General features: G+C 48.0%; 2 protein-coding genes and 1 non-coding gene across 5 annotated transcripts in view; 2 read left to right on the top strand and 1 right to left on the bottom strand.

Annotated features, from left to right (window-relative positions):
* Window positions 1–3,295: 3,295 nt before the first annotated feature.
* On the bottom strand, window positions 3,296–11,430 carry CCDC107 (coiled-coil domain containing 107). 2 transcript variants are annotated; one of them, XM_066628905.1, is made up of 6 exons: window positions 11,092–11,430; window positions 9,146–9,348; window positions 8,031–8,100; window positions 5,771–5,861; window positions 4,968–5,077; window positions 3,296–3,822 (listed from the first exon to the last, which is right to left on the bottom strand). In XM_066628905.1, the coding sequence occupies exons 1-6, from the start codon at window positions 11,231–11,233 to the stop codon at window positions 3,539–3,541; spliced, it is 900 nt and encodes a 299-aa protein (XP_066485002.1). In that variant the 5' UTR covers window positions 11,234–11,430; the 3' UTR covers window positions 3,296–3,538. The 2 variants fall into 2 exon arrangements, with proteins under 2 accessions (XP_066485002.1, XP_066485003.1); XM_066628906.1 differs by having other exon boundaries at window positions 8,034–8,100; window positions 11,092–11,426.
* A 1,819-nt stretch (window positions 11,431–13,249) lies between these two features.
* The window catches only part of TBRG4 (transforming growth factor beta regulator 4), a 32,286-nt gene continuing 22,339 nt past the window's right edge, over window positions 13,250–23,196 (top strand). For both annotated transcript variants that reach the window (XM_066627361.1, XM_066627362.1), the window contains exons 1-3: window positions 13,250–13,338; window positions 16,046–16,532; window positions 18,252–18,575. In XM_066627361.1, the coding sequence (XP_066483458.1) occupies window positions 16,119–16,532; window positions 18,252–18,575 (738 nt within the window). In that variant the 5' untranslated portion in view covers window positions 13,250–13,338; window positions 16,046–16,118. The remainder of the gene's footprint in view (window positions 13,339–16,045; window positions 16,533–18,251; window positions 18,576–23,196) is intronic.
* On the top strand, window positions 18,934–19,067 carry LOC136654887 (small nucleolar RNA SNORA5). The gene has a single exon (XR_010794632.1). It is a non-coding gene; the product is annotated as a small nucleolar RNA SNORA5 (small nucleolar RNA).

The raw sequence follows: 23,196 nt of genomic DNA on the forward strand, positions 1-23,196 counted from the left end.
GTTCTGGTCGCCGCATCTCAAAAAAGACATAGTGGAAATGGAAAAGGTGCAAAAGAGAGCGACTAAGATGATTACGGGGCTGGGGCACCTTCCTTATGAGGAAAGGCTACGGCGTTTGGGCCTCTTCAGCCTAGAAAAGAGACGCCTGAGGGGGGACATGATTGAGACATACAAAATTATGCAGGGGATGGACAGAGTGGATAGGGAGATGCTCTTTACACTCTCACATAATACCAGAACCAGGGGACATCCACTAAAATTGAGTGTTGGGCGGGTTAGGACAGACAAAAGAAAATATTTCTTTACTCAGCGTGTGGTCGGTCTGTGGAACTCCTTGCCACAGGATGTGGTGCTGGCGTCTAGCCTAGACGCCTTTAAAAGGGGATTGGACGAGTTTCTGGAGGAAAAATCCATTATGGGGTACAAGCCATGATGTGTATGCGCAACCTCCTGATTTTAGGAATGGGTTAAGTCAGAATGCCAGATGTAGGGGAGAGCACCAGGACGAGGTCTCTTGTTATCTGGTGTGCTCCCTGGGGCATTTGGTGGGCCGCTGTGAGATACAGGAAGCTGGACTAGATGGGCCTATGGCCTGATCCAGTGGGGCTGTTCTTATGTTCTTATGTTCTTATGTCCTCATCACATGACACTGCAAGAAGTCTCAGCACTGCCGAGAGGCCATCTTCACTCACGGGGAATTGTCCGTGTGCTTATCTTGCATCATGTTCCATTTGTTAGAGAGCAGCCTGGTTCCCTTTCTGCCTGTTCATTCACACTATTTTCTAAACCTTTTTCTTCTTCTCCACCTTACATTTAAATACTTGTACGCTCCAGATTTCATCTCATGAACCTGATGACACACAAGCCTCTTCTGAAACAAATGTGTTTGTGCTACAGGGCTTGTGGTTTTAGCTGTCAGACGAACACAGCAATAGACAAATTCTGACATGATTCAAAGATGAGAAAAATTCCTAATTATATCAATGTAAAAGAAAAATGGACAAAAGTTTGATACACACAAAACTCTTTAACATAATTGTTTACTACTGACATAATTTTTTGCAACCATAATTTTGCATCATTTACTATTGGCATAATTTTTTGCAACCATAATTCATTGTATTTTTATATAAAATATTTCTTCTGTCAACTATGGCCTTTTCTGCTTTGTAATAGATATGTAATAAAGATATGTAAAAAGTGAAACATGCTGGCCCAGGTAAGGATTATGTGTGAAATATTTGTCATTCAGGAATTCATGCTGAAACAGAGACGCCTGCGTTGGCTCGGTCATGTCGTGAGAATGGATGATGGCCGGATCCCAAAGGATCTCCTCTATGGAGAACTCGTGCAAGGAAAGCGCCCTACAGGTAGACCACAGCTGCGATACAAGGACATCTGCAAGAGGGATCTGAAGGCCTTAGGGATGGACCTCAACAAGTGGGAAACCCTGGCCTCTGAGCGGCCCGCTTGGAGGCAGGCTGTGCAGCATAGCCTTTCCCAGTTTGAAGAGACACTTGGCCAACAGTCTGAGGCTAAGAGGCAAAGAAGGAAGGCCCATAGCCAGGGAGACAGACCAGGGACAGACTGCACTTGCTCCCGGTGTGGAAGGGATTGTCACTCCCGGATTGGCCTTTTCAGCCACACTAGACGCTGTTCCAGAACCACCTTTCAGAGTGCAATACCATAGTCTTTCGAGACTGAAGGTTGCCAATACAATACAATACAGGAATTCATTAATTTGTGGTGTTGTAGATTTCATAGTTGCTCAACCAACATATTTTTACTGAACATTTGAATGAATCTGTCTTTGAATGAAGATAGTTTCTTAGAACACTGTGGCAAACATTTGTGCCATTTACAGTCTCCAGAAGAACCTGAGAATGGCCTATTGCACTGCTTTCCTGTGGTAGAAGCCACTGAACAAAACCAAACAGTGACAATTTAGGGAATACAGGTCCTTGAAAGAGACTTCTTAGGGAATACAGGTCCCTGAAAGAGAGCTATTTGTTTCAAAGGGAAAAACACAAGTCAGGTTTTGGCAGTTGGACATGCAAAGCTCAGAATAAGAAACATAAGAACAGCCCCACTGGATCAGGCCATAGGCCCATCTAATCCAGCTTCCCGAATGCAGCTATAAAAACCAACAAGCCCTCCTCCACTGAGACTGTTTCAGCACCTGTTAAAGATTCCTTTGTTGGGCAGTCTGCACTTTTGGCCTGCAGAGCATAAGAATATAAGAAGAGCCCCGCTGGATCAGGACAAAGGCCCATCTAGTCCAGCTTCCTGTATCTCGCAGTGGCCCACCAGATGCCTCAGGGAGCACACAAGACAAGAGCCCTCCCTTGCCTCTGGCATTCCTAGGTAGCCTTCTTCTAAAATCAGGAGGCTGCATATACCCATCATGGCTTGCAAGCTGTGAAGGACTTTTCTTCCAGAAATCTGTTCAATTCCCTTTCAAAGGTCAGATCTCTTCACTACCATCAGTGCAATGGCACCACTCCCTTCATACACTGTCTGGTGACAGATTGTGCTTGAAAGATTTGGACCCCTCCCTTTACATTTGCCCTGGGCTCACTCCCTTGCACATCCTATCTCGAAACATCGCTCCTGTGACCTTCACCCTCCACCACCAAATAATGGAATGTATTTTACTGATGCTGTTTTAATCTTTTCTTGGAGGGGGAAGACACCTTGGGGCCATTTATATAGTGCAAAGGTGCAATAAAAATCTCTCTCTCCCTCTGTCTCTCTTACACACACACACACCCCATGACGATAAACTCCCCTTGAGGTGGGGCAGATCCAAGGGTGGGCATCGGTGCATGGCCCCCCCAAACTGCCAGGAAGCAAGGGAGCTGGCTGCAGGCTGGGGAGCAAAATCAGGTGCAAGGAGAACGCCCACTGGTTGAGTACCAGCAAGATTGGCTGGACTGGGAACCCAGGTCTACCCAACCAGTAGACCTGGGCTCCAAGTCCAGATGGAAGCTCAGGTCTAGCCCCCCAGCCAACCTTGGCCACCAAGGCTATCAAGTTCAACCTGAAGCCCAGGTCTACCCATCTGGTTGATCTGGGATCTGAAGTTGGTGGTGCTCATGGGCCCCACCCAAACACAAACACTGGATCCACCCCTGCTATATTCCTGATATAGCAGAATAATAATTAGGATGGATTAATTCAATAATATTGATTAGAATGTGGTCTAATCAAATATGGTCTTATTAAACATTGTGATAAGGAACAGACAACCAAAAGGTTTATGAGCCAGGAAAGAAAACAGGCTGACACCAGGCTCTGTTGCCATTCCTCACCTTTAATAATTGGAAAAATATGATCAATCTCGCTTGCAGAGTGAAATACTTTATAGAACTTTCAGCGCAATACATACAGAAATAAACTTTATACAGAATAAATAGAAAAGCTTCACTAACATCTTGTTTTTAAAAGCACATCACAGTCAACATGAAACTGCTCCAGAATAATTTAAAAGTGCAAATCAGATGTGCAATTATTCATCATAATTTTTTGTGTATCTGTTTCATTCATTCCTATTACGTCTCCTTAATCCAGTCTCCAACTCTGATACGCCTTGATTAATTCCATCAAGAACTTCTGTTTTGTGTTGCGCTTCCAATGGATCCAGGAAGAACGCCTCGTGATCACAGTGTCTCTGCCCCTCTTCACCACAGAGTTCCTCAATATCTTCAAACAACGCTCCATGCCCACAGTCTTCAACTCCACCTTCAACTACTTCCGCTGCAGGATGTCCACTGAAAGACTGAATAAGATCTTCAAGTTTCTCGTGACACATGTGGCTAATATCTTAAAGAGACAAGAAAATGGAGATTTAAAGTTCCAGTTGGGTTTAATGCCTTCCACTGCAATCCGATACACTTTTCTTGGGGGACACCCCATTGGGCACAGTGGCACTTTCTTCTCAGTAGACATGCATAGGTAGCACCATTAGGATAATAAAATAGAGCATCCATCAGAAAACGACCAGCAAGAAAGAGGTTTTACTATACATGGTAGTGCACCCTTATTGTATTTTTACACCGCCCTGCCTTTGCAGAGTTCATAGTGGCATACAGGAATCTTCTCTCTCCCCATTTTATCTTCACAACCACCCTGTGAAGTAGGCTAGGTTAGGCGGGAGCAAGAGGAGGAAGTTTCCCCAGCAAGCCTTTGTAGTCAGGAGCCTCCACTCTAATCATTACTCCACACAGGCTTTCATACAACATTAAAATGTCTTGATAAGATGTCCAGCCCTCCCAACATGCCTGTTATTCATAAATTTTCTGTTATTCTGCAGTATTAACTGTTGTCGCCTGGCAATGAGTTCAGCTAGTGGGGGATGAAACAGAGAGAATGCTCCTGTTTGGAACTGCCTCACCTAGAAGAGCACCCTCATGTCTTTTCAGTGGTGCACACCAATTCTTCAGCACAAAGGACTGAGGTTGCAATCCTATGCACACTTTCCAGGGAGTAAGGCTCATTGAAGATACGCTTGAGTAGAAAAGCATAGGATTATGCTTTAAATCCCCAGTTCATCTTCCTCTGTTACAGAGGTCTCCAAACTGGAAACCCCTGTGTCCCAAAAAAGCCCTCCCCACCCAGAGCAGCGGTGACTGTTCTGCCACAGTGCTGCATTTCTTTCAAGTAGATCTGGGTACAGGGATGCAGAATGGTAAGCGCCACTCACAGGTGGTGGGAAAGGCTTTTTCCAAACCCTGAATCCAGCCCACGGGCTGAGGTTTGGAGAGCTCTGCATGAAAATGCCACTATTCATACAAGAAATCCATGTGCACAAACAGGCTCCAACTACACACAATTGGTTAGGATGACACTATACTGGTGAGAAGTCAAAATGTAGCATGACCCTGGCTTGGGGAGCAACACTAGTGAAGCTACAGGTACTGAGCAAGGACTGTCATAGCAGGTTCTAAGGGGCCAAGCACAGAAAGCACCTTGTGGCTTCACTGCCGACTTGTCCAGTCCACTTTCCTTCATCAGCTTCCGGATGGACTCCAGTTGCAACATAATTTCATCTTTCTGTTCTGAAGCCAAAGCATTAATACTGAAAGGAAAAACAAAATTGCTTGCAAATTCAACAGGTGTCACAATTCCAACAAAAATACTATTTTTGACTCTCAAGAAGAGGGAAGGGCACAATCGCATGCATTGCTCTTTTTGAAAGCTGGGACCTTCTGAAAGTCCCATGGCATGAGAGTTGTTATTTACTCTCAATGGTATATTCCTGTGATGGCACTTTTTAGAGTTGGTCAGACTCTGCATCTTCAATTCACTGCCCTCCCAATGCCTGCCTGGCGTGGAGGATCACCTCCAGGGAGCAGCAGGGAGCCCAAGCTGCCGGGCTTCAGGGACCCAGATTGCAAGCACAGCATGAATGAACCAACATTATCTTGATAACATCAGCACAGAACACAATGATCCTCTTTAGTTGCCCAAGGGCGGCAGAAAGAGCTCTTGCTTCAACTTCAGGACATAGACAGAGGAAGAGGGTTAAGATTTGACCAACAAAACTCTCAAACTTTTGTTTAAGGCAATTGATATGCTTGTAAATGCCTCATGCACCAAAAGGCAGAAACACTGGAAGGTGGATGGTCCTAGCTAGGCCCACTGAGGTGCCTCACAGTATCACCTCCTTGTTTTCTGTTCACATTCATAAGTACAGTATCCAAACTCTCCCAAGCACCAAGGTAGCCAAGGCAAATAAGTCAAATGACACAACATATTCTCGTTTACTCACCAGCTTGAAAGTGGATCTAATTGGGTCAATAAGGAATTTAGCATTTTTTCTGTCTGGGATAGATGTTGCTCTAGCTCCAAAAGCTGGCGTTCTGCAAGCAAAATCAGACTCCTTTTAACAAGCAGCACAGGTAACGAGGAAAGCAGTTACGTTTTTCAAACAGCTGTGACCTTTGTATGTCTTTTTTTCCAGGGAATCTCTATTAATTGGGCAGGTATAAAGCGTTCTAGGCCCATAACCCTGAGCACAATTCTTAGGGAGAAAGTCTCATCAAATGTGCAGACACTGAACTCAGAGGCTTGCACACCGAGTAGTAGCATGAAAAGAAAGCAATTTAGGCTGCCACAATCCTCCATTCACTTAATCAGGAGTAAATCCAGTTGAACTCGGTGTGATTACTTCTGAGACTTGCACAGGATCACGCTACTGCAGTGGTTCCCAAACTGTGAGCCGTGGCTTCCCAGGGAGCTGTGGAAACCAGCCAGGGGAGCTGCGGAATCCTCATGAAAAACCCATTGTCCTTTACAATATATAGGATTGCAGCCCTGATGGGGAGCCGCACCCCAGTAGGTCAAGGGAGTCACCAGTTGAAAAAGTTTGGGAACCACTGAGCTATTGGAAAGTCCCCTCTTACTATGGAAGAGAAATGGACTGATTCACTGTTTTGTTTACAACTGTAGGATTTGAACTCAAAGATAGCTTGGTCTACCTTAAATAGCCAGCATACACCCAAAAATCCATGCACAACATGATTCCACCCTAAAAAGCTTTGATCTCCAAAGCAGATTATTTTATCTCTAGATATTATCTTTATTTCTTTAGACAGAAACAGTTTAACAAAGAAGCTTTGCCATTACCCATGAGATGTGGGGGAGGGGGGAAGAGTCCATGCTCAGGAACACTAAGAATCCTCCTTAAGAGAAAACTCTTACAGGGCAGCCTGCAGAACTGTTGAGGAGGATAAGGAGCAATTTATTGAGCTCATTTAGCCCCAAGAGGGTCAGCAGAATTAATTCCATCCCATTTCTGAATGTTGTGGAGCCTGGTGTATTTAAGCCATTCCTGCCCAATGTTGCATACATGCAATAGGGATCAACGTGTACACCTGTGGACTAGGTAGAACTGGGTGAAAAAGAAGAAGTTACTTCCAAGGAACTGCTTGGAATATTAGGCTGCAATCACACCAGCAGTTGTCAACTCCTGTGCTGCAGCCTACTAGTGTGCTGCAAATGGTCAGCAGGTGTGCAGCTGGAGTTTGGGGAAGGATCATTTATCTGTAGCACCATTGTGGGATGTGAGCCCCCTGCTGGCAGTGCAGTGTGTCGAAAAACTGATGGTGAGCCTTGACAATTTCAGCACCTTGTCAGTGACAGAAAAGGTTGAAAATCACTGCTATACACACTTACTGGGAAGTAAGTCCCATTTAACTCCATGGGCCCTACTTCTGAGTAGTCATACATAGGACTGTGCTGTAAATCAATTTATTGCTTAAAACAGTGGTTCTCAAACTCTGGCAGTCTGAGAAGCACTGGTAAGTCTTGACAGGTATGGGGACTGGGATTGGGGGATGTTCCAACGGCACTGCAGTAATCGCGGCGCTGTGGGTACTAAGGCGCATTTCAACATACCTGGAGGGACTGTGCAGCCTCCTGGAGGGTACTGGAAGCTTGCAGCCCCCTCCGCATGCCTCCCCTTTGCTGCAGTGAGCTCTGATCTGTGGTCGGAGCCCACTTCTGGTTTGCAGTCAGAGCTCCTGAGTGCGGAGTTTCCAAAACCAGAAATGGGAGCCCACTGAAGCAGAAAGAAGGCTCACAGAGGGGACTCCAAACCTCCAGGACCTTCTGGGAGGCTGCACAGTCATCATCGCCGTCCCCCCTCTCTTCTCCCCCCCCCATGTCGAAATGCACCTGGGTGCCTGCAGCACCATGATCACTATGGTGCTGTCAGGATACCCATTTATGGGTCATTTCCCTTAAGGGGAAAGTGATCCATTTTGGTTCCAATGGTGGGTCATGACCCACCACTTTGAGAACCACTGGTTTAAAGAATAATTCAAAGACCTTGATGTCAGGGATGCTCATCACATATGGAACCCTGCTCTGTATCCTCAAAAGCACCATTGCCATTTTCAGCCAAATGGATCCGTTACTGTTTCTCCAAAGCACTTAGACAGGAGGTTTTTTTGCTTGATTTGATAAAATTAAACAAGTGTGGAGACAAATATGGCAAGAAACAGATAAAACATTTTCAATCCACATACTACCTGTTTCTTTGGTCTTATCTTCTGTAGCATTCTTTCTCTTAGATAAACTTTCTTCTTGAGATTTCATCTACCAAAAAAGTCAAATAAAATGTATCAGTAAGAGGTTTAAGTGCTTACATTATCTCAACATAACCAAACTGCTTCTTCCACTTCCATCATGTGTTTCAATGACAACATAATGCTTTAGATCCTGAAGACCAGAAGTAGTTTAACATCTTGAATTATCATGCAAGAAATGATGCCAATACCTCACTTCACATTTGCTTAATTCAGGTTTCAGTTTCATCAATTCGTATATTAAATCTGCATCAGTTCTAATTATTTATTTACTGAATTTATACTCTGCTTTTACTCGTCAAAGGGCATTCAAAGCAACTTACAAGTAGAGTCACATTAAAAACAACATGAATATTAAAATCTCCTAAAAACTGTAAATGACTAGCCTTCATGGAGATTATTATTCTGAAGGTTTTAAGTGTTCGCTATGTTACTGCTGCTCTATGAAAGAGAAACACATTTGTGATGAAATCTTGCCTTCCTCAGTTCAGTATGGAAAAAAAGTAAAGATGTGCATTACATGGATACAGGCCTAACATCCTTGAAACGTTAAAGATCATCATCCATGTCTTTCTGTACTGTCTCCTCTATGCCAAGCTATGCTCAAGACATTAGAACTCTATGATGAGAACTGGGGGTTGCCCGATTCTACTAAGATCTCCTATGTCAATCGGATGGTAGTCTTCTTGCAGCAGGTGATGAAGCTGTGTAGAAGGAAGTTCAGCTGTGAATAAATTTAGATTATCTTGTTTGTGTTATATATGCCAGTAAAGGATTCTGAACTGAACTGCAACTGAAACATTAGAGGAGAGACCCAAATGCTTGCTTTCTGAAGCCTAGTTTAAAAGAAACACACTTTAAAAGATTCCCAAATGCAAGAAAAGCATCTGAAAAGAAATAAACTACGATTTCAACTTAATGTTGTCTATTTGAAGTAATTCTAGCAGAAAGTACACAACACAGTTGCACAGCACAAAAACTCCAGTGGTGTGACAGTAGAGGAATTGTTACTTCTCTGACTCAACAAAATGGCAGAAGCCAAAGTTCACTTTTACCTTTAAGAACTTGTATAAAGCAAACACCCCGACACCCAGGGCATACAAGGGCATGAGCGTTAAAGCAAAGTCTCGGCCATTCCCTCTGGTCCTCTCTGTCTTCAGCTCCTTCTCCATTGAGTTCCTCATCTGCTGGATGCTCTGGTATTTGCTCTCAGGGCTTTCCGAGCTCATATGCGACTTCAGGATTCTCTCAGGTCCACCTACAAAATATTGTAAAAATTTAAAGCACTGAGGCTGGATTCCCTAGGACAATGGTTCCCAAACTTTTTAGCAATGGAACCCACTTTTTAGAATGACAATCTCTTGGAACCCACTAGAAGTGATGTCATTAACCTGGAAGTGATGTCATGGCCAGAAGTGACACCATCATTTTAAGCTTCAAACCTAAGCTTCGATCAGCTAAAGGTTCCATTAATCAGTATGCTTGTGCTGTTATTCTGCATAGCTTGGAATTCAAACATTCTAGCTCAGAAGTCAAAGTAGAATGCAGACTTGGATCCTCCTCCAACTGCACAGCCCTTCCCCTTTCCAGCATCCCATCTTCCCACCTCTTCAGAGCAAAGCACCAGGCTTCTCTCCCACTGGGAGCCTGCCCTGCCCAGTTCTGTACCCTGTATTTTCAGCTCGGTATATTCAATGGCTGCTGAGCTAGGTGCTATGTGACCCACCTGAAATTGGCTAGTGACCCACCTAGTGGGTTCTGTCCCACAGTTTGAGAAATGCTGCCCTAGGCTCATGCATCACATCTCTGAGGGTAAACTGGCCGTGAGGCCTTCTCCCCACTTGGAGGTCAGGTCCCCCTGCAGCATGTCTCCTTTTTCAGGACAGCACTAAAGTCTTGAGACATACAGGCACTGCTACAATATCCACCTCACAGGGAGAGGCTGAGGAAGGAAGGAGAAATGAGCATTGCAGGAAAGGGTGCCCCTTTCAAAGAGAGAGAGATGCTCTGGGAAATCAGTCTCACCTTGGCACTGATACCAGCTACAAACTGTGAAGACCAGCTGCCAAATGGGAGGAAAAAATGGAGTAACTCTTTCTTGCCTGCCACCCCCTGCTCTGCCAGTTGTTTCTGTGAGCAAGATCATGCCTGGTCAGGTGGGCATTTCTCCCTGCCCCCTGCAGAGCCCTTGATGGGCTCCTGTGGACTATTTCTCCTGGCCTTGGTGCCCAGCTCTCCCAGATGCTTCTGTCCCTTTGTCTTTTGGACCCAAGGGGTAAGAAGCAGCCAGCAGTTCTGCAGAGCAAGACCCTGCCGGGCAGGGATTGGCAGCCACAGCTTTAAGCCCCCCCCCCTTCTTAAATAGCTAAGCAGTGGGGGGAGAGGAAAAGCATACCAGGACAGTATTCTCAGACTTTTAGCACCAGAATGACAATCTGTCAGGACCCACCAGAAGTGATGTCATGACTGGAAGTGACATCATCAAGCAGGACAATTTTTAACCATCCTAGGCTGCAATCCCAGGGTAGCCTGTTTAAATTACAGATCTGTCACATTTCCCCAAATGCAGCCACATTCCATGGGAGCATCAAGTCTGATATATTAAAAACAAAACACTGAACTGAATGGGGACCCACCAGAAATTGCCTCGCGGCCCACCTGGTGGGTCCCGACCCACAGTTTGACAAGCACTGTAGGAGGTTCTCAAAGGAGGAAAGGGAGCTCCACTGTGATAGGCTCGCATGGGGTGCTTTTCGAAGGCCTCTGGTGGGGAGGCTCTGCCTCCCCCTGGGGTGGCCACCTCTCGTACCTGCCCCATCCCAGAGGCAGCGCGTGGGTTGTGAGCTTGTTAGGTTGCGGGGAGGTGCGGTGGTGGGGAGGCGGAGCCTCCCCGAGGAGTCCTTCGAAGAGCGCCGCGGCCATGGGAGGCCCCCGAGCACCCATCACCCACGCGCAGCGCTCTGCCTCCCCAGCCCCGCACCTCCCTAGAGCAGAGGCTTACCCGGGCGGCCGGCGGGGGGCTTGGCTGGCCTGGGCGCGCTCCCGCCCGCGCGCCCCCCGCCGAGCATCCTGGGCACCGCCACGAGCAGGCACAGCCCCAGCGCCACGGACAGCAGCGCCCGCTGCGCCGCCGACAGCGCCATGGCTCGCTCCGGCAGCGCCACGCAGGCGCGGGGAGGGGCCGAGCTCGCGGGGGAGGCCGGTGCAGTCCGCAGCCGGAGCCAGTCCCGGCACGTCTGCGCAGAGGTCGCTCGAGTCGAGGCTCTGCGGGGCTCCGCGTTTTCTCTTCAGGAACGAAAAGGCGCCTTAACGGCGCGGTGATGGGCAGTGGAGCACACCCGGGCCATCTAGTCCAGCCTCGGGGAGCAGCCAAGGCAGCAAGAGACCTGCCTCCCGGTGCCCTCCCTCGCACCCGCACTCAGAGACAGCCAGCCTGCTTCCGGGATCAGGAGGCTGCAGGTACCCAGCATGGCTTGGAACCCCTAATGAACTTCTCCAGAAATTTGTCCAGTCCCCTCTTAAAGGCACCCAGGCCAGATGCCAGCACTACTTCTTGTGGCAGGGAGTTCCACAGACTCATCACACGCCAGGTAAAGAAAGAAACGGTATCCATAGATGGTGGACCACTTCGGCAAACACAAAAGAGGCTACTGAGTGTACACATGTGGAGTCTGAACCTGCACGCACCAGGCTGCTTCTCAAAGCAAGAACATAAGAAGAGCCCCACTGGATCGGGCCATAGGCCCATCTAGTCCAGCTTCCTGTATCTCAGACTCACAGCGACCCACCGAATGCCCCAGGGAGCACACAAGACAGCAAGAGACCTGCATCCTGGTGCCCCCTGCATCTGGCATTCTGACATAGCCAGATGTTACAAGTAACAGGACAGCTCATTTCATTTCGCAAACATCATCACGAAAGATACTGGCACTTCTTAAACAAACAGCATGTTGGGGTTCTCCAGTCCTGCTGCCAAGCCAAGCTGCCACCCACTGCAGGGCCTGAGCACCCACAGAGGCATGCCTCTGAGCACCCAAGGGAGGCATTCTGGGTTCGTCCTGGAGCAGGCAAGAGTCTCTGTGCTGAATCCCTCCTTGAACAAAAACTTGCTAGGGCTGCAATCCTATCCACTCTTTCCTGGGAGTAAGCCCATTGACTTTAATGGGACTTACTTCTGAGGAGACATGCCTAGGATAGAGAGATGCTCTACACTCTCACATAACACCAGAACCAGGAGACATCCACTCAAATTGAGCGTTGGGCGGGTTAGGACAGACAAAAGAAAATATTTCTTTACTCAGCGTGTTGTCAGTCTGTGTTCATGGCTGAGCACAGTCATGTTCTGGCAACTCCTGTGATGCCGCTGGAACCAACCATATTGGCCTCTGCCTTTCCATTGGGCCATTTCAGCGACGTGGAGAGGGGGGATTTGCTGCATGGGTAACAGTCTATCCTCCATATCTACTTTACCCAGGCTTCGCACACTGGAGAGCACACTGTTCCAGAACCACCATTCAGAGCGCAATACCATAGTCTTCGGAGACTGAAGGATGCCAACAAGAAGTCAGTCTGTGGAACTCCTTGCCACAGGATGTGGTGATGGCATCTGGCCTGGATGCCTTTAAAAGGGGATTGGACCAATTTCTGGAGGAAAAATCAATTACGGGTTACAAGCCATGATGTGTATGTGCAACCTCCTGATTTTAGAAATGGGCTATGCCAGATACAAGGGAGGGCACCAGGATGAGGTCTCTTGTTATCTGGTGTGCTCCCTGGGGCATTTGGTGGGCCACTGTGAGATACAGGAAGCTGGACTAGATGGGCCTATGGCCTGATCCAGTGGAGCTGTTATTATGATTGGCCTCTGGCTACAATCCTATCCACGCTTTCCTGGGAGTAAGCCCATTGACTCTAATGGAACTTACTTCTGAGTAGACACACCCAGGACTGGGCTTCAGAGAAGTCCTGGACTCTCAGCCAGAGATGCTCCAAGCGCCTCCTGCAGGGCGGGGAACCGCAGCGCGCTAGGACCCAGCGCCGTCCCTTCGCCCGCCGAGCTTGGGGAAGGTTCTCCCTCAACCAAGATGGTGGCGGCGGCACTTCCGCTTCGTGCTGCGCAAGCGCACAGGGAGGGTGTTGGCGCCTGCGTCGCGGGGGATGACGCGTCAGGCTGCGACGTCCTTTGGTGTGGCAGGCCACGCGCGGGCGCCCGACCGAGGTCAGCGCTGCGGCCTGGAGCTGCAGGCGGGTGAGTAGGTTGGGGGCAGGGAGGGCGGTGGCGGGGCCCCCCAGGACGAGCCTTGAGGAGGGGCCCAGGCCCCGGCCCCCTTGTAGTCCCCAGGAGGGGCCCAGTGCAGCCCCTCCTGAAGTCAGGCAGGCAGGCAAGCCTGGCTCTGGCCTGCATGGGGGGCCATGACCCAGAAGCCCCCAAGAGACAGGCGGGGGGTGGTGGAAGAGAGGTCTCAATGCACTAAGTCAGTGGCGTAGCTAGAGGGGGGCAAAGCACGAAGTTTTGCAGGGAGCCTCACCGCGGCAGACAAGCGGCCCCTTCGGAGCCGTTCTGGGTGGTGGGAGCCAAATGGAATGGCTCCAAAGGGGCTGCTTGCCCGCCACGTTGAGGCTCCCTGCAAAACTTAGTGCTTTGCCCCCCCTCTAGCTATGCCACTGCACAAAACCACCCTGCGGGGCTGTTCATTGTCTTCAGGTTATAGATGTCAGGGTGATGGAGGGGGGGAAGGGCTGAGGCCACAAGGCAATGGTCTGTCTGGGGCCGCTGAGTGACTTCATGGGAGTGGTTCAAGCCAGAGTACTTCCTGGACAGTAAACACAGTCTCTGTCACTGCTGTTCTGTTTCAGCTTCCTGCAGATCAACTTCTGTTCTCAAATCTAAGGGCAAAATGGCACCCAGGGTTTCGTACACGTTTTTATGCACAAACCACAGCCCAGCATGTTAAGCCATTTCTGCCCAACATTGTCTTGTGTGCCCCCCCGAGGGATTTGGTGGGCCACTGTGAGATAGGAGAAGCTGGACTTGATGGGCCTTTGGCCTGATCCAGCAGGTCTCTTCTGATGCTCTTATTATGTTCTTATCTTGAGTCACTATTGATTGCTTTGGGCACACTAGACAAAAAAGTTGGAAATGGCTAGTTTAAATTACTTCTGCAAAAAAGGGTATTTGATCCTGGAAGTGATTCAAGTTAACATTTTGTTTCTCAAAGTTCAGAAATTTTGGACTTAAAAGGGGTCGTTTTAGCAGTTCATAAGAGAGCTTTTGCCATTTTCATAGGTTCTGAAATTCACTTATAGATTTGCTGGCTTATTTCTAAACCATATGAGTGTTTGTCACTTTAGTTCAGCGTAGGGAATTCTTACTTGGGCACCTGTCCTGTAACGTCTAAAAAGCAGTGCAAGTTGAAGCAACTGTTATATGGTTGGCTTTTAACTTTTCAAAGGACAGGGTTTGGCTCATGAACTTGAACCAGTATATTCTTTGTTGCGTGAACTTTGGACTGTATGTTTAGTATAAAGTGTTTTAAGTTTTAAAAGTGGCATGGTGTGTAAATAAATGTATGAAAACCCAGTTCAGAACTGTGGAGCAGCAGGCAGTATATATTTCAGTGTGATGTTCTTGGTTCTCAACATTTTGAGTATCCTTTGTTAGTACTCTGACCTAGAAATCATTTCATCTCCGTGGGCAGTATCCCTGACTATTTTCAAAGCTTCCCAGTCTCTCTCCCATTCAGCCCACCTATGAGGAAACAGCGACTGTTTTGTAAATAAATATCTGCTTGATTTCATAGACTAACCAATAATGCCTTGAGAACAAAATATCCTTTCACGAGGGTACCTAGAATTGTAAAATAATCCATATTAGTAATATGGAGTTGAGCACATTTATTCTTCTCCTGTTACTTTTAAGTCTTAATGAATGGGGACTGACAGCACAATCCTAAGCTTCCCAGCACCCAGGGCTGCAGTGGTGCTGAAATGGCTTCCCATGGGACTGGGAAGCAGCACCGGGGCTACTTGGGTTAAGAGAGCTTTCGCTCCCTTACCTTGTGTATTGACCAAGCAGCCCCAATGGGTCTCCTTGGATCTGTGCCTGCTATTGAGCAGGTCAGGTCTCCTGGGCTGGGAGGGGGGATAGGATATGGTGGCAGGGCCTGCCGCTATCTCAGCCCTCCTCCCACCCCACTCCCTCCCCTGCTAGGCCTTCTCTCTGCTGCTACCTACAGTTCCGCTGCCTGGGTGGCATCTGGCCTGCCTCCAACCAGCGCTGGCCCAGTGCAGGCTTGTGTTAAGCTACGTCCAGCACTGATGGTTGCAGGCATGCTTTATGGCACATTTGTGACAGTGCATGCCAGCACTGGCCCGGCATGAGCTCTTCAGGATTGGGCTCTAAGACATTACCCTGAATTGCTAGATCTAGTTAATGAGAATCTGACATGTTTTGCACCAATGGGAACTTTCAAATAGGAGATCTTGCCACTGGTTTAGGCTGTTGGCTATTATCTAAGCCTCTTGCTTTTGAGTCTCCCAGATGTGATGGAACCAAGAAACTGGATTGTTCAGGAAATCTTTTGTCCTGTTCCTTTCTTCAAGATATAGTTTCTTATGTGCGTCAGTCACCTGTTCAGTCTCTGTCCTCCTCCCCCCCCCCCCCGCATTATGGACAGATCTCAAAGGAACTGTTTCAGTCTTTGGCCACTGTTGGCTGCTGCTGTGCTATATGAACCCCCTAACCTACACCCTTTTTATTTTTTCCTCTCTACACTAAGTGTATTTCTTCAGTAGTTCCTCATATGATGTGATTGTGGTCTATGTAGTGCTCTTGCACATCTTTTCATTTCTGCCTAGTTTATCAAGATGGTCACTGTGGTTCTTCTGTAGCCTTGAACATGGTGCACGTAAGTTTCCTGGCAAACTGTTTCATGTTTTCTCTTTCTCTCCTGCAGATCCTTGGAGATGAGTTGATGCCAGCACAGCATCCCCCCCAACCTTGCCACCCCCCCCAGACCTAGAAATAAGATGGCAGCCAAGCTGATGTATCGTTGGTGTCGACTCCTCAGGGTCTCAACTCCCTTGTGTGTCCAAGCTAATGTGTCATCTGCAGGAGGCATGATGATGATCACACGAGTGTCGTCCCAAACCCCCCTTGCCTCATTGACTGTTTCTAGTTTCTCAAGGCAGACTGACAAACTCTCCTTCAATGAGCCCGTCTATAGAACACAGCCTGAGCGCAGTGAGTTGGATAACCTCATTGGCACAGCATCCACTGCAGAAGACCTCTTGCGTTTAGGAGAGCTTTCCCCTGTAAATGGAAACCAAGCTGCCATGATCATCATCCGGCTTTCTCGTATTGTGGGGGAGCAAAAGCTGGAGCCAGGCAGCGTCTTGGAGGATGCTCGGTTCCAACATCTCCTTCAGACAGTGCACAATCAGGTCAGTTCCATGGCTCTTGAGATAAAAAGGACCACTTCCTGGGGAAAGCAACACGATTCCTTTCCCTGAATACCTCAGCAAGTTTGTATCCCTGGATTAGGAGGCTAGAGCAGTGTTTCTCAAGGTTTGTCCTCCACTATACCATTTTACATGGTCCACCTATTTGAAGTACCACTGGAAATAACTGGCGATAACACCATTGCCAGTTGCTTCTGGGTTGGGGGGCCAGATGTAACACGACAAACACTAGTAAGAGGCTCAGGCTGGAAGGGAGGGCTTTTCAGCGGTGGAAAAGCATGCTTTGGAGTTTTGCCCACCAAACTGAGCCTCCTACCACTGTTTGTTGTGTCATGTTCTTGATCTCACTGCCAGGCAGCAAGTGTCCAGGGGTCCTGCAAGTACCACCAGACGTCAGCTCACGTACTACTGGTAGTAACCATACTACTGGTTGAGAAACACTGGGCCAGAGGTGACAAAATGTGGAAATGGTGCTTCTGAGCCTGTCGGAGAGCACACAGAGCAGAAATGGTGTTTCTCACCTTGCTGATTTTGATGTATTGATTCATATTTCTAACTGAAGGCTGTGACATGTAATGAAGTAAAAGCCTGCATGCACAATTAAAATGAACTTGTTTGTCTCTCTCATCCACTGTTTGCTAATTTGTGAAGAGGCTTGTGGTGTTTTTGTTACAACTCATGAATTACGTAGGTTAGTCTTCCATTTTTCACATAGTGACAGTGTTGAGACTTGAACCCAGATTCTTTCTGAGCAGAGTCCAACCTTCTGATCCCCAAACACAACTGACAAAACTCTCTTGGCCTTAAGAAGGCTTATGCTTATTCTGGAATGAGGATGAGGCAAGCTGACAGTGCACTACCGTGGCATTGCACAAGAGAACTTGCAGAAGATATGGGCAAGGCCTCAAACAAAAAAAGAAACGCCTGAGGGGTGAAATGAAAAGAGATGCTTGAGGGGGGACATGATTGAGAGATACAAAATTATGCATGGGAAGGATAAAGTGGATAGCGAGATACTCTTTACACTCTCATATAACACCAGAACCAGGGCACATCCACTAAAATTGAGTGTTGGGAGAGTTAGGACAGACAAAAGAAAATATTTCTTTACTCAGCGTCTGCTTGGTCTGTGGAACTCCTTGCCACAGGATGTGGTGATGGCATCTGGCCTGGATGCCTTTAAAAGGGGATTGGACAAGTTTCTGGAGGAAAAATCCATTACGGGTTACAAGCTATGATGTGTATGTGCCACCTCCTGATTTTAGAAATGGGCTATGTCAGATGCAAGGGAGGGCACCAGGATGAGGTCTCTTGTTATCAGGTGTGCTCCCTGGGGCATTTGGTGGGCCACTGTGAGATACAGGAAGCTGGACTAGATGGGCCTATGGCCTGATCCAGTGGGGCTGTTCTTATGTTCTTAGTTCTTATGTTCTTTTCTTTTCTTCCTCTCTTATATGCTCAGAGGAAACTGACCAGAGCTGTCAATTGTCAGGAGCACATTCAGCAAGTTTATATCTTTACTCGAGTAATTGGTGCAAGTTTAGAACACACAAGTTAATTATGTGATCCAGAATTAGGAAATGGTATGTGTATGTTCAGCATACAGTTAAAAACACCCCAAACGTCTCAGTAGCAGCACTTTGAAAATCCATCTTGATCTTTATCTAAGAGCCTGTCTGCCTCCCATCTTTTTTGATCCAGCTTTCCCAGGTTTGGAACACTGCTTTGGTGAACCTTCTGAAGAGCCTCTATCTGCTGGGACTGGAGCGGAGCAGGCAGGAGCTGCGCTCGGTCGAGCAGGAAGTGCGTTGGAGGCTGAGACGCCTGACTTTCAAGCACATGGCCTCCCTGGCTGAGCACGTGGCTACTGGTGTTCCTAAAGGAGAGCAGAACAATCTCTTGAGTGACCTGGTGAAGCACCTGGAGCTTCGGTGGACAGAGATTGAAGACACCAGGACTGTGGGGGCCTTGATGACTAAAGTGGGAGGCCTCTCACCCACCTTGATGGACCGACTGGAAGATAAGGTAGAGGCAGAAACCAGGGCAGGCCACCCCCAGTGGGTTTTGTGAAAAGTTATAATTGGGTGATTTTAGGACCTCCCCCCAGCCTGTCTTGGCTTTATTTATACACGTGTTTGTAAAACGTAAAGCCCACCCGTGTGATAAGGAACCTAACAACTTGTATGCCCAGGCAGCCATAAAACAACCACAAAGCTAAGAACTGATATCCCAGTCCCTGGGTCTTTGCTAGGCCTCTGAGCAAATACAATGAGGGGCCAAACTGATTTGCTGGGCTAATCAGAGTTCCAGTCAGACCAGTGGTCCCCTGGATGCTAGCAGGTTTGGCTGGGGGAAGGGAATCCTACACTCACAAGTGCATATTTGCAGCTGTGTCAAATTCATTGCCCACCTGGCCTGTGGTGGGGATTGGTCCAAACAGCTGCCACAGCAACACCAGCAGCTCATGGGCCTCAGGACCCACTGTGGGTCCTGAGGATAGTTTTGCTGCAGACATGAGTCCAGCCATTGCACAGTCTTGCCCTTCCCAACCCCAGGGCAAGGCGACTACAAGAAGGGGCTAGAAGGGGCTGCTAGGACAGGAGGGGCTCCATTATCTTAATTCAGCCTCGTAAGTGTTGATGGGGGGAGGGAAGTTGCTCTTTCCCTTGCCAAAACACTTGGGCTGCAATCCTATCCATACTTTCCTGAGAGTAAGCCCTATTGAAAACAGCAGGACTTACTTCTGAGTAGACATGCTTAGGATTGCACCCTTAGTTGTGTCCTGTCCCCACTTTTCACAAGTTCACATCATCATATTTAGCTGAAGACCTTTTCTTAGCTTGAGGTCAAGCCTGCTGGCCCATATGAGATAGAGACCCAGGGCCTCCTGGAGCACTTAGTCTCCTGGGTAGATTGTTAGGTGAGGTGCGGTGAACTGGTAAAGTGGCTGTTCTTATCAGGGGTCCCAAATATCTCTTGGCTTACTAGCCTTGTCTCTTATTTGTCCTTGCTATTCCCTTTCCTGCTTCAGTCCTCTGGCATAGGCAGAGAACTGTGTTGAGAGGAACATTTTCCTCTCATTTGTGCTGGAATATAGAGAAGGTAAGGAAGAATGGGAAAGGTTCTCACTGCTTCTATCTCTTCCAAATTACTGCAAAAGTGAACATAAGAACATAAGAACATAAGAACAGCCCCACTGGATCAGGCCATAGGCCCATCTAGTCCAGCTTCCTGTATCTCACAGCGGCCCACCAAATGCCCCAGGGAGCACACCAGATAACAAGAGACCTCGTCCTGGTGCTCTCCCCTACATCTGGCATTCTGACTTAACCCATTCCTAAAATCAGGAGGTTGCGCATACACATCATGGCTTGTACCCCATAATGGATTTTTCCTCCAGAAACTCGTCCAATCCCCTTTTAAAGGCGTCTAGGCTAGACGCCAGCACCACATCCTGTGGCAAGGAGTTCCACAGACTGACCACGCGCTGAGTAAAGAAATATTTTCTTTTGTCTGTCCTAACCCGCCCAACACTCAATTTTAGTGGATGTCCCCTGGTTCTGGTATTATGTGAGAGTGTAAAGAGCATCTCCCTATCCACTCTGTCCATCCCCTGCATAATTTTGTATGTCTCAATCATGTCCCCCCTCAAGCGTCTCTTTTCTAGGCTGAAGAGGCCCAAACGCCGTAGCCTTTCCTCATAAGGAAGGTGCCCCAGCCCCGTAATCAGCTTAGTCGCTCTCTTTTGCACCTTTTCCATTTCCACTATGTCTTTTTTGAGATGCGGCGACCAGAACTGGACACAATACTCCAGGTGTGGCCTTACCATCGATTTGTACAACGGCATTATAATATTAGCCGTTTTGTTCTCAATACCCTTCCTAATGATCCCAAGCATAGAATTGGCCTTCTTCACTGCCGCCGCACATTGGGTCGACACTTTCATCGACCTGTCCACCACCACCCCAAGATCTCTCTCCTGATCTGTCACAGACAGCTCAGAACCCATCAGCCTATATCTAAAGTTTTGATTTTTTGCCCCAATGTGCATGACTTTACACTTACTGACATTGAAGCGCATCTGCCATTTTGCTGCCCATTCTGCCAGTCTGGAGAGATCCTTCTGGAGCTCCTCACAATCACTTCTGGTCTTTACCACTCGGAAAAGTTTGGTGTCATCTGCAAACTTAGCCACTTCACTGCTCAACCCTGTCTCTAGGTCATTTATGAAGAGGTTGAAAAGCACCGGTCCCAGGACAGATCCTTGGGGCACACCGCTTTTCACCTCTCTCCATTGTGAAAATTGCCCATTGACACCCACTCTCTGCTTCCTGGCCTCCAACCAGTTCTCAATCCACGAGAGGACCTGTCCTCTAATTCCCTGACTGTGGAGTTTTTTCAGTAGCCTTTGGTGAGGGACCGTGTCAAATGCCTTCTGAAAGTCCAGATATATAATGTCCACGGGTTCTCCCACATCCACATGCCTGTTGACCTTTTCAAAGAATTCTATAAGGTTCGTGAGGCAAGACTTACCCTTACAGAAGCCATGCTGACTCTCCCTCAGCAAGGCCTGTTCATCTATGTGTTTTGAGATCCTATCTTTGATGAGGCATTCCACCATCTTACCCGGTATGGATGTTAGGCTGACCGGCCTATAGTTTCCCGGGTCCCCCCTCTTTCCCTTTTTAAAAATAGGCGTGACATTTGCTATCCTCCAATCTTCTGGCACCGTGGCCGTTTTGAGGGACAAGTTGCATACCTTAGTCAAGAGATCTGCAACTTCATTCTTCAATTCCTTAATAACCCTTGGGTGGATGCCATCAGGGCCCGGTGACTTATTGATCTTTAATTTATCAATGAGGTCTGAAACATCTTCTCTTTTAACCTCTATCTGACTTAACTCCTCGGTTAGGAGGGGCCGTTCGGGCAGCGGTATCTGCCCGAGGTCTTCTGCCGTGAAGACAGATGCAAAGAACTCATTTAATTTCTCTGCCATCTCTAAGTCTCCTTTTATCTCCCCTTTCCCTCCCTCACCATCCAGAGGGCCAACCGCTTCTCTGGCGGGTTTCCTGCTTCTAACATATTTGAAGAAGCTTTTATTATTCCCCTTAATGTTGCTGGCCATGCGTTCCTCATAGTCTCGCTTGGCCTCCCCTATCACCTTCTTACATTTCTTTTGCCACAGTTTATGTTCCTTTTTATTCTCTTCATTAGGGCAAGACTTCCATTTACGGAAGGAAGCTTCCTTGCCCTTCACAGCCTCTCTAACTTGGCTGGTTAGCCATGCGGGCACTCTCCTGGATTTAGTGGAACCCTTCTTTCTTTGCGGTATACACCTCTGCTGGGCCTCTATTACTGTTGTTTTAAGCAGCCTCCATGCACTCTGGAGAGACTGGACTCTTTTTACCCTCCCTTTCAACCTCCTTCTAACCAGCCTCCTCATTTGAGGGAAGTCCGCCCGTCGGAAGTCAAGGGTTTTTGTTAGAGATTTGCTTGGTATTCTTCCCCCAACGTGCACATCAAAACGGATCGCAGCATGATCACTGTTCCCCAATGGCTCAGTAACGTTTACATCTCTAACCAGGTCCTGCGTACCGCACAAAATTAAATCCAGAGTCACCTGTCCTCTGGTGGGCTCCTTGACTAGCTGATCTAAGCCACAGTCATTCAGCACATCAAGAAATCCGGTTTCCTTATCGTGACCAGAACACAAATTGACCCAGTCAATATGAGGATAATTGAAGTCCCCCATGATTACAACCCTGTCCTTCCTTGTCACCTCCCTGATCTGTTTCCTCATTTCAAGGTCCCCATCAGATTTCTGGTCTGGAGGACGATAGCACGCCCCCAGTATTACATCGCTGCACAAGCCTGGTAATTTAACCCACAGAGATTCTACGGTGGAGTCGGACCCACCTTCAATCTCTACTTTGCTGGATTCTATCCCTTCCTTAACATAAACGGCCACCCCACCTCCAACACGCCCCTGCCTGTCCCTCCTGTAGAGTTTATAGCCCGGGATTGCGGTATCCCACTGATTCTCCGCATTCCACCAGGTTTCCGTTATGCCCACTATGTCAATATTTTCCCTTGTCACCAGACATTCCAGTTCTCCCACCTTTGCTCGTAGACTTCGGGCATTTGCATAAAAGCATTTATACACAGAATGCCCCAGGATGGGCTGCTTATTCACTCCTTTGTCCCCGCATCCTCTCATTGTGCCAAACCGTCTATCACATCCCATCACCCTACCTTTCCCAATTTCTTCTCCTACCCTGCCTTTGTCTTGTTGTTCTCTAACCTCCCCATCCTCATCCCATAGGGATGAGGAGTCCCGAACCGGATGCCCCTCGGCTCCTGTCGGCCTTCCCCCAGGGATCAGTTTAAAAGCTGCTCTGCCACCTTTTTAATGTTATGCGCCAGCAGTCTGGTTCCATTCTGGTTCAAATGGAGCCCGTCCCTCTTGTACAGGCCCCGCTTGTCCCAAAACGTTCCCCAGTGCCTAACGAATCTAAACCCCTCCTCCCTACACCACCGTCTCATCCACGCATTGAGACCCCTGATCTCCGCCTGCCTAGCTGGCCCTGCGCGTGGAACAGGTAGCACTTCAGAGAACGCTACCTTTGAGGTCCTGGCTTTCAGCTTC

This window comes from Tiliqua scincoides, chromosome 5, assembly GCF_035046505.1.
Source record: "Tiliqua scincoides isolate rTilSci1 chromosome 5, rTilSci1.hap2, whole genome shotgun sequence".
In the NCBI taxonomy this organism is placed as follows: domain Eukaryota; kingdom Metazoa; phylum Chordata; class Lepidosauria; order Squamata; family Scincidae; genus Tiliqua; species Tiliqua scincoides.